The sequence below is a fragment of the Lactuca saligna genome, chromosome 5, assembly GCF_052625555.1.
Source record: "Lactuca saligna cultivar CGN05327 chromosome 5, ASM5262555v1, whole genome shotgun sequence".
Lineage (NCBI taxonomy): Eukaryota > Viridiplantae > Streptophyta > Magnoliopsida > Asterales > Asteraceae > Lactuca > Lactuca saligna.
Genome location: NC_136421.1, coordinates 253,602,094 through 253,616,731, shown reverse-complemented (window position 1 = coordinate 253,616,731; position 14,638 = coordinate 253,602,094). Strand labels below are relative to the sequence as shown.

The following is a 14,638-nucleotide window of genomic DNA, read 5'->3' as shown; positions in this document are numbered from 1 at the left end:
GTTAACATTAAAAATTGAAAATTATAAAATTAGTGCTAATAGCGATTTATCTTCCGTTTTATTTTATTTTCCATTCTGTTTTTTTTTTTACACAAAATGAATATTCCAAGTATATATATTTTTTCCAACTTATTTACATTTTGATAATACCCTATCAATTTAAAACTATGAGCATGAGACACAAACGACACCGACCCAAAAATCCCGAGTATCGAAATTGATGCAAAAACAATACCGCGTACCAAATCAAACTAACATGATAGGCAATGGTACCAATTTTCTCAAGACTCCAAATATTCGTATCTACGGCTTAAATCAATGTACCATTTGTGTAAAAGGGATTTTACTTTAATTGGTTTGCTTAATATTAGGTGATTAAATATAGAATGATAACCATGTAATTAATTTAATTAACTTGAATCTAATACTTTTGGAATCAAGAAACGTTGGAATCACATTATCTCCTCCACAACTCTACATAATCAGCCATCATAGCCCTAGATTGCCTCTATCTTCCTCTACTAACAGCAAACATTAGCACAACCATTATTACCATTATTGACGCAACCGAACACCACCATAAGGCTATCCGCAGTAGGTTTATACCCACACGTGAATTTTTTATGTGGCACACATGTGTCACACCAATCCACCGGTGAACACCTCCCCGTAAGACCGGTGGTTTGGTTGTGAAGTGGGCTCTAGTGTTTGTGAAGACAGAAGAAGACGGATATTCTCATTGGTTGTTTAATTCTCCACTCACATTTCCTCTCCTCTCTCTTCTTTTTTCATCTTCACTACCAACCTACCGGTGAACATCATTTCCACAACCTGATGGGTTGGTTGTAAAATGATAAAATACCTACGTGGCGTTGAGGTGACTGGTGGTTTGACTGTGACCACTCCCCACAGCCTAAGGCTGTGTGGAGTGGTCACACCTAAACCATCGGAAAAGCGCTGCCAACTCAGCGCTACGTTAGCTCCACCACCAACTCCACTTGACATTTTCTTTTTTTCTTTTTATTTTTTTTATGCTTCAATTAAATAAAAACATAATTTAAAACATAAAATATTATACATTAATTGAAACCACTTTACACTAATTAAAAAACATAGAAAACTAAAGCTACAAAAATAGAAAGTTAAAGCTAAATTACTAAAAAAAAACATTGAAAATTAAACCTAAATTATTAAAAAAACATAGAAAATTAAACATAAATTACTAAAAAAGTATAGAAAATTAAACATAAATTACTAAAAAAACATAAAAAACATAGAATCTAGTTGCGATATTTTTCGAAAACTTCTTGTTGAATTTTAAATAACGCCCTTAAATTTTCCAGCTCAAGATCGGTTGCGGCACCATGTTTAAAATTTGAAAATCGGTGAAACCGCTGTTCATTTCATAAAACATATATGCTTGACCTTTCTCGATGTTTTTTTTGGGTGACTCACCAACCGACTATTTTTCTCCGACGAGCTTTCTCCGTTGATTCAATTTTTTTTTCCAAAAAACTTAGAGTTTTGTGTATTTGGTCCGTTAGTAAGTCCTCGTTGGTTAATTTTGCGCTTGAAGACACCCCCCATTCTCGTTTTGTCCCTTCCCGGTGGTCGATGAAGTTGGACGTCTGGTTGACCCTCCCCCTCGGTGGCGTCGAACTCATCATTGAAGTCGAGGCTAACACCAATGTCAGACTCGGAAGTTCTTGCCCTTTTGTTGGAGCCGGTGGTAGATCCCGAATGCATTGTATCCAGATAAAGGACCTATTTTGGACTATTACGATAAACTTCCAATGCTTTTTCGGTTGGCGAATGATTTACCATTGTTGGTGATTTTGTATTGTTATGATGCGGTTGATAAAATGTTGAAATCGTTGCTACCACTTCTATGCATATTTTTAAGATTGTCAAATATGCCGTTAAATGTGGTGCAAGCCACTCGAAGGTCACACCATTTTGCATTGACCAAGTCATATGTCCGGTTTGTTTGCCTTCCTAATAAAGAGTGGAAGTGGTGTAAAACACGATTTCAAAAACTTTGACTCATTTGCACGTTGCCGACATCCCCGTCTTGTGATATGAATATCCAAACTTTAGCTAAAGCTTCCACCCCTCTTCGGTCCATTGCGTAGTTTTATTTTTCCTTGGATCTTTTGATTTTTTTGCCTTCTATGACTTAGTTGTGTGTCTTTAACCCATTCATTGTCGTCATTGTTGAGGTTTATAGGTTGAGATTGAGATAATGGAACTTGAGATGGTTGTGAAGGTTGTGCGTGCAATTGTTGACGTTAAGAAGTGTGGTTGAAATTGCGGAGAATATTGTTGTTGAAGGGCTTGAAATTGAGGTTGATTGAATTCTGGTGGTGGTTGTTGTTCGTAGTCGTATGAGTTGGTAGTCGTGTGGGTGGTATGAACGGTTGGTGAATAGAGGATGTTGTTTGGATTGAAAATGTTATCAATTGCATGTAACTAATATTTACTAATAGATCATTTGGAGTGTTTGGAATGAGTTGGGTATTTTGATTTGAATTCATAAAAAATATGAGAAAAAAGTGTTTTTTTGTTGAATATGTGTGTTTGTTTTGAAAGAGTGTGTTTTTAGTTTGAAAATTATGTGTAAAATGAATGTATGTATAAAGAGAAATTAACGAAATAATGAACTAATTTTTTTTAAATGCTTGAAATGATCGAAATTGAGCAACGGTAGAATACAAAGGCTAGCAAATCATATTGTACGTTTTCTTCCGTCTTACCACCCACGTCACACCCAACCTATCCACCTTAGGGGCGGTGTTCACGTGTCTCCAGGGTGTCCACCTCAACATTCCACGCGTGGAGCAAATACTACTCCGGATAGCCTAAAACATAACCATCGTCTCCACTACATTGCATTATAAGAAACCCGTCTTTTCACAATCATTGTCCACTTGGGATTTCTAGGACTCGTTCATGCCACGGTTGACTAGGTTAGAAACTGTCAACAGGTTCTCCAAGATCTCCTGTCACAACAAGCAACATAGCGGAAAATTGTGGGTATTGGATGAAGCTCCGACAAGTACCTTTCTTGGCCGAGGATCATCTGATAAATTGAATCGGGTTTAAATGATTAATCTCTTAAGCATGTATCCAAGATAGTGATGTGATCAACCCAAAATTGACTTCTATTAGTAAAGTGAATAACATTAACATCTACTTTGTTTGCTGATCACTTTTTTTTTTTTTTTTTTTTTTTTTTTTTTTAAATAATGTCGTTATTATTTTATTTATTTATTTTGACACATAATGAATTTAATTCATACTAAAGTGAATATTATTTTATTTATTTATTTATTTAGGACTAGAAGCTTTTCAAGTAATTATAAATGATAAAAACTACTTAGTATCGTTAATTTGTCAATCGTATTACTTGTTAATTATTCATTTAATTTGTTCCATAGATCTCTAACTCCTTCTTATTCTTGTGATTTTCAGGTATGTATTTTTTATAATTTTATATATACGATGCTTACAACTTATTTTATGGAATTTCTTAACTAATAATTCCTTAATATACAAGTCTTTATTTTGATTTCTATTTTCGTTATGGAAAACCATGCTAGAGAATTTTTTTTCTAGTTTTCATACTACTAACATGCTCCTGCAGTAACAATATAATGAGAAACGTTTAAAATAAATATGAATCAATCTCGTGTCTTTTTGTGCCTAAACAAAACAATGAGTTATTGATGATAAATCACCAATCAATCTCGATCGGTTCTAGTGCATTCCTTGAAGTGAATGCAACATCATATAATCATAATAGTCATGGGTCTAACCGAGGTCGTAGAGGTTATCATAATTATCATAAAAATAACAACATTACAAGTAACCACCAAAAAAATTGGAAAATAACAAAAATCCACATTCTAATGATAAAAGTGATCAAGACAAAAAAAAAAAAAAAGAGTTGAAAATGTTTGTTACTAATGTGGAATGACCGGTCATTGGTCTTGTACATGCCGCTTACCAAAGCATTTTGTTGATCTTTATCAAGATTCTCTAAAATATAAAGAAAAATATCGAAACAAAATTTATTCAAAGTGATATTCATGAAGATCAACCAGAAATGACACATTTAGATGTTGTCGATTTTCTTGTGTACCCGGAAGCGACAAACAGTGATATGGATGGTGATTGATCAGAATAAATGTGTAGCTTTGTTTTATGACATTTATTATGTTTTTATGTCATATTCGTTTCATGAGAAATAATGTCGTCACAATCTTTCCAAATTAATAAAATATAACTTTATTTCTCTAAATCGAATGTTTCTTGTATTTTATTTATTTATTGAAAAGAAATATGGATATTCGCAAAAGAAATAAGGAAGATATATTTCTTACAGACAATGCAATAACACATAACATTTTTTAAAGTGAAAAGTATTTTGCTTACTTATCAATTACAGAAGCAAATGTTAATATAATAACATGTAATGCAAAAATGATTGAAGGCTCCAGAAGAGAGAATATAATATTACAACAATGAAAAATAATTACAATTGGTGATGCATTATTTTCATTAAAATCACCAAGAAATTTATTAAGTTTTAAGGATATTCGGTCTAATGGATATCATATTGAAACAACTAATGAAATTATCTATATTGTCCTCCGGATTGTACTATACAAATATTACAAGATACATGCTATTGAAAATAAAAAAAGGTATGATAATACCTTCAAAGTTTGACATGATCGGTTGGGCCATCCTAGATAAATTATGATGCACAAAATAATCGAAACTTCAAGTGATCATTCCTTGAAAAACCAGAAGATTTTTCAAGCTAATGAATTTCTTGTGTTGCATGCTCTTAAGGAAAATTAATTTCCCATACATCATTGAACAAAGTTGGGTATGAAAGTTATAGTTTTAAGAAAGATTTAAAAGGGATATATGTGGACCAATTCAACCATCATGTGGACCATTTAGAAATTTTATGGTTTTAATTGATGAGTCAACTAGATGGTCACATGTGTGCTTGTTGTCTAGTTGTAATTTGGTTTTTTCAAGATTACTTGCATAAATAATCATCTTAAGGGCATTTTTTCCCGATTACCCAATTATGAAAATTTGACTTGACAACGTTGGAGAATTTACATCATAAGCTTTTAATGATTATTGCATGTCGATTAGGATAACTATTGAACATCATGTTGCATATGTTCATACACAAAATGGTTTAGTTGACTTGTTAATCAAACACCTTTAATTAATTGCAACACCATTACTAATGCATTCTAAACTTCCTACATTGACATGGGGCATACAATTTTACATGCAACATCACTTATACGCATCAGGCCAGCCAATTATCATTAGTTATCCCCTATTCAAATGGTTTGCGGCCAGGAACCAAATATTTCCATCTAAGGACGTTTAGATGTGTAATTTATGTACCCATTTCTCTACCTCAAAGAAGAATGAAAATTTATGTTGGATATGAATCTCCATTTATAGTAAAATATTTAAAATCATCAACTTGAGATTTATTTATAGTTATATTTGATTATTATTATTTTGATGAATCATATTTTCCAACATTAGGGGAAGAAATAAAGAAGCTGGAAAATAAAATCTCTTGAAAGGAATTATCATTTAGTTTTAGATCATCGTTCAAGTCGATGTGAACTTGAAATAAATAAAAAAGATAATTCCTTTACAAAATGTAGCAAAGCAATTGCCAAAAACATTTACTGGCCCTATGAGAGTAACACGGTCTCAAGTACCGGCTATAGATACTCCAATTAGAATTGAGATCTCAGAAGGAAAAAATACAACTACAAATGAATCTTAGGCACGCCAGAAGCGTGAAAGACAAACTGGTTCCAAAGATAAAAACTCTCGAAAAGGAAAGGGAGCAAATATAATTGATGGTCAAAAAGAGAAAACAAAATCTCTTGAAAAGATTAATAAATCTCTAGAAGAGCCCAATGACATAACAAAAGAATATAAGGTACCTGAAAAAAATGAAAATGATATGATCTCAATAAATTATGTCATGACAGGAATAAGATGAAACTGAAATAAGATAAATGTCGATGATATATATTTTTTTTATATCATGTTGCGCGCGAGATTATGAAGAAAATAAGGATTGTGAACCTAAATCCATTGAGGAATGTTAGAATAAAAAATATTGATCGAAATGGAAAGATGAAATAAATAAAGAGCTTAATTCTCTTACTCAACGAAAAGTTATTGGACATGTAGTTCGTACACCAAACAGAGTAAGAACAGTGGGACACGAATGAGTATTTGTGCGCAAAAGAAACAAGAAAAATGAAGTTGTGAGATATAAAACAATACTTGTTGCACAAGGTTTTACCTAAAGGCCCGAAATTGACTATGAAGAAACATATTCTCCGGTAGTTGATGCAATTACATTTAATTATTTTATAAGTTTAACAACATATGCAAAACTGGAGATCTGTCTAATAGATGTATTTACCGCCTATTTATATGGTTCACATGAAAATGATATTTATATGAAAATTCCAAAAGGGTTTAAGGTGCTAGAAGCACAAGCTTCTAATTCTCGTGAAGTATATTTGGTAAAATTAAATAAATCTTTGTATAGATAGAAGCAATCTGGTAGTATGTGCTTTAATTGTTTTAGTACATTTCTTTTGAAAAAGTGCTATAAAAATGATCCACTAAGCCCATGTGTATTCATAAAAAGATCCAGATAAAAATTTATCATAATTGATGTTATTGTAGATGATTTGAACATAATTGAAACTCATAGAGAAATGGAAAATGTCACTTCTTGTTTGAAAGAAAATTTTGAAATGAATGATCTTGGTAAGATGAAATTCTATGTGGGTCTTCAAATTAAGAACACAAAAATGGAGTTTTTGTACATTAATATCTAGAAAATGTGCTAAAAAGGTTTTATATGAATAACTCACATCTATGAGTAACCCGAAGGTGGTAAGGCACTTAGATGCCAAAAAGGACCAATTTCAGCATCATAAAAAACATGAAAATCTTCTTGTTCCCGAAGAACTATATCTTAGTGCTATTGGTGCACTAATATATCTTACTATTAATACAAGACCTGATAAATCTTTTGTCGTAAACTTATTAGCAAGATATAGTTCTTGTCCAACAAGAAGATACTGGAATAGAGTCAAACACATTCTTTGATATCTTCGAGATGCTGGATATTTATCTGATCCACATAAAGCTCGATCCCAAACAGGTTATTTATTCACTTGTGGAGGTAATATAATTTCTTGTCATTTTGTTAAACAAACTTTAGTTGCTACTTTTTCTAACCATGCAGAGATTATAACAATTGATAAGGTAAGTCATGAATGTATTTGGTTAAGAAATTTAACTCAATACATTTGCAAGATTTATGGTCTAACCTCTAACGGTGATGTTCCAACCATACTATATGAAGATAATAACTTGTATAGCTCTATTCAGGGAATGATTTATCAAAGGAGACAAAACCAAGCATATATCACCAAAGTTTTTTTTCACTCATGATCTTCAAAAAGAGTGTGACATCAACATCTAGAAAATTCAATCCTGTAACAACTTTCCTGATTGGTTTACTAAAGCACTTCCTACATCAAAATTTGAAAAGATGGTACGAAACATTGCTATGTGGTGCTTCAAGAAAATCAAGTGATGTGCTAATTAGGGGGAGTTGGAAACATATTGTACTCTTTTCCTTAGCTATGTTTTTCCCACTGGGTTTTCTTAGCAAGGTTTTTAACGAGACAATTGTTTCCAATATCTATTATTAATCATGCACTCTTTTTCCTGAATAAAGGGTTTTTCCCATGAGGTTTTACCGATTAAAGTTTTAACGAGGCATGATACAATCCTCATTCAAGGGGGAGTGTTATGAATTATTATTTAGTGAATGACTATTGGATTCTCCATATTCCCCCATTACTTGCCATAATTAGTGAACATTATAGCAAACATTATTATGAGTTTTATGAGTGCAGTTATGTACCACTATAATGGGGATTCATATCATACATTATTTTTCATCTTCTTTGTCTAGTATAAATAGTGAATATTATGTATTGTAAAGTTTGATGATTTCATCACAAATATTGGAATAAAAGTTCTATTTACTCTCATATCTTTCTTTACTCTATAATCTATCTTGTTATTTGATCATATTTTATAACATAATTCTGTTTTTTTATATATAACCTTTCAGAGATGCGGATTGTTTACACAAAAGAATATAGTGATTTAAAACAAAAGCATATAGTAATTTAATTTGCTTTTAATTTATTTATTTAGTAGTTTTTTTTAGCTTTATTATTTATAATAACAAATGTATTTGATGATTATTACTTGTTAATTATTCATTGATTGTTAAATCCGTATTACTTGTTTGTTTTCTGTTCTAATAGTTATTTATTGATGATTAAACCATCTTACTTGTTAGTTATTCATGGATGATTTTGTCATATTACTTACTTATTTTCTATTTTATTAGTTATTCATTGATGATTAAGCCATATTAGTTGTTTATATTCTTTTTACTTGGTATTTTTAGTTTTACATTGTATCCACTAATGACGTGCAATTTGTGTGTATTCGATGCATGGTGAGATATGGATACACAAATATGTGCAACAAAAAAAGTTAATGATTAATTCTTTTATTATTATTTTTTATTTTTTTTTTGTATATTGAGTTATATATTTCATTTACGATTACAAATGTAGTTGATTTCTTTTATCTATACAATGTTCTTTATTCATTGATGATTACAAAAATAATATATATTTTATCTTTGGATTGTTTTATTCATTCATGATTACAAATGCATGAAAATGTAGTTATACATATATACAAGGTTTCGATTTTGAAGTGAATTAATCATTTACGAATATTTTACTAATATAAATGTTTGAATTCACTCGTGGTATGGTCTTTCATTTATAATTAATTGTTTATTTTTATTCATTTATGAATGAAATTGTACGAATCAAATGATACAAAAAAAATATTGATTTTTATAAAAAAAAATATATATGATTACAAATATTCCCAATAAAATATATATTTTTTCAATATCTTTAATGATTGATTGAGAAAAATAAAAGAAAAAATGTTTTTTTTAATTTATAATTTTAAAAGATAATTTTATAATTTTTTATTAATTAAAAAATAAAATCTTTATTTTATAATTGCTATCTACGGTTTGGAAATTGGAAATTACATTTAAATCCATTAATTATATATAACTTACTCATATTAAATTATATTGTAACTTTCCTATTATATATGCCCTTAATTAACTAACAATTGATCAATAATCATTTATACGTTCTCAACCTTATTGCGTTTTCAATATAACATCTCTCTAGTTGTGGAGTACTCAGATGCTAGTTGGAAATGAATCCAATTCCTATTTGGGCTACGTCTTTATCATGATTATAAAAGTAAATTATTGGTGTAACTATAATATAGAAGTGAGTTATGTGTTTTATTCATTCATATTACAAATGCATATATACGTATAATATTTTGAAGTTATTTAAACATATACAAATATTATTGTACTAATATACATGTTTGAATTCAATCTCGTATAGTCTTTCATTTATAATTAATTGCTTATTTTTATTCATTTATGATTGAAATCGTATGAATTAAATTATACAAAAAAACATTGATTTTTATAAAATTTATATATGATTATAAATATTCCAAATAATATATATATATATATATATATATATATATATATATATATATATATATATATATATATATATATATTCAATATCTTTAATGATTGATTGATAAAAATAAAAGAAAAAATATATATTTTTTTAAATTGATAATTTTAAAAGATAATTTTATAGTTTTCCGTTTATTAAAAAATAGAATATTTATTTTATCATTGCTATCTTTATTTTAAGTTAAACTAAGTTTTATATTTAAGTTGACCCTATAATGTTATATTTAAATTAATAATTTAAGTATTTTATATAAATTATTCAAAAGTTGTAGCTTTAAAACAATAATTGTTTACATCCAAAATATATTAAAACTAATAAATTAAATATAATAGGTTAAAAGTTAAAAAATATAACCTTATAAGTAGAAGTAAAATATTTTTAATATTAAAATTTAGTTTATACATAATTCCACTTCAGATTTGATATTTATTTAACTTTATATTTATAATCACTATTAAAAAGAAATTGAAAAATAATGGGAGTTCAAATGAATATGATGAAAAGAAAAATAATGAGAGTTTCAAATGAATACGATGAAAGAAAAATGTTTCATTTATAATTATATATAGATCTGAAATCAAAAGTAAGCCAAAGACACTAAGATGCTATTTGTTTTCGAAGATATAGAACATTTGTAATGTTGAAGAATCAAATTGTTTATTTTTTAAAGTTTACACATAAAAATTAAAGTTTTAAAAAATTATTATATTAAACATAATTTTTTTTCATTAATTGTAGTTTTATAATGCTCAAATTTAATTTATGAAAAAAGTTTATAATTGTTTTTTACAATCCTGTAACTTTTTTTTGTATAATGATGTATATGACAAAAGTATGATACGCTCAAGAATAAACTGATCAAATTTAACCAAAGCAATAATCAGACATTGCAAAAAAGCATAAACATCAACATAAACGCAAGAACTTGAGAATCAATTGAAGTAAGATTTAACATAGAAACATACAAACACAAGAATCAGAAGTTTCATGACCTAATTTTGTGGTTAATTTTTATTTCTAATCAAATGTTATAGTCTAATATCATGACTAATTAACCAAACACACAAATACAAGACCTTGAATTGTTAAGTATGTCAATCTCATGTTAGGGACCATATTCCAGTGGTGATAATAGAGAGACAATAATAGATGATAGATTTGAGAGGGAAGATAGATAAAAGATGCAGATATATATATATATATATATATATATATATATATATATATATATATATATATATATATATATATATATATATATATATATATATATATATATATATATATATATATATATATATATATATATATATATATTGAGAATGGAGAGAGGAAAGAGCGTTACATGAGGAGGAGCTGGTGGCGATGAGGCAGCGTCGACGTGGAGGTTGATGAAGGGGATGCCTGGTGAAGGGAATGGCCGTGAGAGTAGCAGAAGCATGAACGTGAAAATAAATTCGGAGGCGTGCAGTTGAAGAAACTTACAAGGTTAGAATTATCTGTTGGACCTTAAAAGTGATTGTCCAAGTCATGTAAGAATAGATGCACATACGTTTTTTACGTCTGCCATCTTGTAAACTACAAAAAGTCTTCAAGCAAAAAGTATTTATCCGCGGACAAAAGAGGCCTAGAAGAGGTTTTACCAAAAAAAAGAAAAAAAAAAAGATAGAAAAACAACACCTAACTGATCATAAAATCGATAGGAATGGTTTGTTTAATTTTAAACGGCTTGGTTGAGTTGAGTACGAGGCATCTCAATGTCGCTATTATGAGCACATCTATTACTTATCATGAGCACATCTATTACTTAATTCATCCAGCTATCCATTAATTAAATAATATCTTTGAATTTTGTTATCTAGTTGTCCAAAAGAATCACCGCATGTCCTTCGCATAAGCAATTGAAACTTGGAAAACATAAAAATCATGAGACCATGGAATACTTGCATAAATGTGTACTCTTTATAAACTTTGAATTTTGTTATCGATTGCCTTTTATTCAACAAAAATGTGACAATATGGATAGCCCAACTTTGCATTATCTTGTTGACGATGATGGGATGGTTGTTGAATGAAGCCCAATGTCCATTCCATTGTATGCAATCGGAGCATACATCCACATATCATCGGAGCTCAAGAGCTGCAAATATCACCCATACGTAAACAATATCAAAAATTAACCCATGTTTTCAAATATATACATGATACATATATTACGTAAAATTCTTTTTAGTATAATTGACTTTTGTTTATCACCTTGATTTGAAGCTGCAAAAACTTCACGTACTCAACAGCCTCTTCAAGCATTGTGCTTATATCAACCTTTGTACCATTAGGAACAAGATTTTGTAATATTCTTAAACGTTCGTTAATTCTTTCTCTTCTTTTCTGCAAAAACACGCAGAGAAATTATGTTAATTACTTTTAAAGTCACTAAAAAAATAGTAAATTTATTTATTTTATGAATTTAGATTATTTACCCGTGCATAGACACTTTGTGGATCAGTTGCTGACCCCCTACTTGCTTTTCTCTTGCCATTTGAGCTCAGAATTTCAGCCTCTTTTGGATCTTCATCAGCTCTATATATTTTCATAAATTGCCCAGAAATGTCTACATCTTCGTTACTTGTAGAAACAGGCTTCTTGCTCTTCCTACACTTAATCTTATCCTTATTCTCATAGACCTACACATGATCAAACAATTATAAAAAGTTTAGCATTTCACATTCGAGATTAATCACTAAACCCAAATACGCATGCAGCAAGTTTAACTTACATCAACCATGCTACTAGAACGTTTCATAGAACTTGCAGACAATTCATTATCTTTAGTGGGACCACTTAGAGTGGGAAATAGATCCCTACTTCCATCGGAAGAATTATGGTTTTGTGAAGGAAAGTGTCGGCTGCTATTTGTGTCATCTGACAAATAAACCCAAGTTTCATCAACCCCATCAAGGCTCACGTGTGGCCATAATGGAGAAGAAGCGTTTTGTGGATCATATGGAAGCGGAAAATTGTCAAGCAACTCTGCCATAAAATATGCCTCCTCATTGACATTTACTCCATTGAAGGAGTTCCAATCTCCTAACAGGGAGATCACAGATTCCATCCTTGCTGAAACTGGATAGATGGTGTAAGATGCTGATGAAGTTGAATCTTAAGAGCTATTTTGAACAGTGGTTGGAAAAAAAGCAGTATGAAAAGAGATATTTATAGGTAGGGAGACAGGCAGTGATTGGTTTGTTTGTTAAACTATATTATTTGTAATAAATTAGAATAGAGGTATTTAAAATATGAGATTCGATAATTTTTTAAACTATTATTGAAAGCCTGTCTCAGGGGTTGGTACAGCTGTGCAGACTATGTTTGGGCTTAATGTAACCTTTCAGAAGTTTTAAATCCGAAAACATGATCATTGGTGGCGAAAGGGCACTCAGAAGGGAATATGCGTGAGTATAATTACTAAAAAAACGATCAAATTGTGGTCCAATGTTCAATTGAGTAGAAAGATTCAAACTTGTGCATAGATCCCTGAACTTTAGTTTTCATTTTCCCTGCAGAAACTGGATTAGAAGTTGACCACATGCAAAAGCAGTTGTGAACAAACAAAATAGTTTTGGTTGTAAAACTTCCCAACATGTAACGAATATGTAAGATGCGATATATATATTTATCAGTCATTAAAATCTTAAATCAACAAACTAAGATTCTATTCATTGCATTTTTAACATTTTACTCTCCACCTTTATCAAAGATTTGAACTTCTCTTCTATTTTGGCCAAAAGAAAAATGTGAAAACGACTAAAAGTGATGTGAAGCAAACTTCTGGGGAACTGGTGAACATCACTATACCTACAAACGGTAGAATTGATTGTGTAAATATATAAGAGTAAATTACATGAATGGTCCCTATGGTTTAGGATATTTTGCATGTTTGATCTCTAACTTATTTTTTTAACTTGGAAGGTCCTTACTGTTTGTTTTTGTTACACGTTTAGTCCCTGTCTTATCTTAAAAAACTATTTTGCCTTTCATTTTTCAGTTTATTTAAATAAACACACCTCTAACCCCACTCCACCCTTCACCTTACCTTACCTATCTTATCAATTTTTCATATTTAAAAAATAGTATTTTTAGGTAAGATAGAGACCAAATGCGTAACAAAAATGAACATTAGGGAGTAAACGCATAACAAAAACAAGCAGTAAATACTTTCCGAGTTAAAAAAATAAGTTATGGAGCAAACACACAAATTACCCGAAACCATAGAAACCATTCGTGTAACTTACTCAAATATATACACACTAAAACCTTATCTTACAGGGAACAGGATATAGACTAACCTAAAATAGGAGATCCTATACGATTTATATTTTAAAAGAAGTTACAACTTTCTATACTCTCTAGCATGTCGAAATTGTTACTCTAAGACTTTTTTTTTTTTTTTTTTTTTTTTTTTTTTTTGTAAAAATAGTTACTTTTGAAAATGACACGTAACCAACCTTTCTAGTTTACAACTTTTGTCTTTCACTTTGTATCTAATAGTTTGTCTTCATTGTTTATTGATAAAATTGCAAAAATGGACCCTGTGGTATGTATTTTTTTGGGGTTTTAGTTCAAACCACGATTTTTTTGGATGGTACTCCTTTTGAGTTAGTTTCGTTGCATTTTTGGTCCATATAAATAGTGAAATGTAATGCCCTTGTGATATTTATTTTTCATTTTTCTTTCATTTCTTTTTAAATCTAATACTAATTTATTTATTTTAATAATAAAAAATAAAAAAAGCTCCCTCTCTCTTCTCTTTTTTCTCTCTCTCTCTCTCTCTCTCTCTCTCTCTCTCTCTCTCTCTCTCTCTTCTTCTTCTT

At 29.8% G+C, this 14,638-nt stretch overlaps 1 protein-coding gene across 1 annotated transcript; it reads right to left on the bottom strand.

Moving 5' to 3' along the window:
• Positions 1–11,712: 11,712 nt before the first annotated feature.
• Positions 11,713–12,879, bottom strand: LOC144998642 (transcription factor bHLH139-like). Its single transcript, XM_078958375.1, has 4 exons — positions 12,544–12,879; positions 12,248–12,451; positions 12,024–12,155; positions 11,713–11,907 (listed from the first exon to the last, which is right to left on the bottom strand). Exons 1-4 carry the CDS (start codon positions 12,877–12,879, stop codon positions 11,806–11,808), a joined length of 774 nt encoding a protein of 257 aa, XP_078814501.1. The 3' UTR covers positions 11,713–11,805.
• Between the last annotated feature and the right edge of the window lie 1,759 nt (positions 12,880–14,638).

Bases quoted from the DNA above. Each gene is read 5' to 3' on its own strand.
- LOC144998642 (XM_078958375.1), bottom strand. From the start codon at position 12,879: ATGGAATCTGTGATCTCCCTGTTAGGAGATTGGAACTCCTTCAATGGA. The intron at 12,156-12,247 runs GTAAATAATCTA...GTGTTTTTGCAG, and splicing joins CACAAAGTGTCTATGCACGG to AAAAGAAGAGAAAGAATTAA. The intron at 11,908-12,023 runs GTGATAAACAAA...TGATATTTGCAG, and splicing joins TTTTGCAGCTTCAAATCAAG to CTCTTGAGCTCCGATGATAT.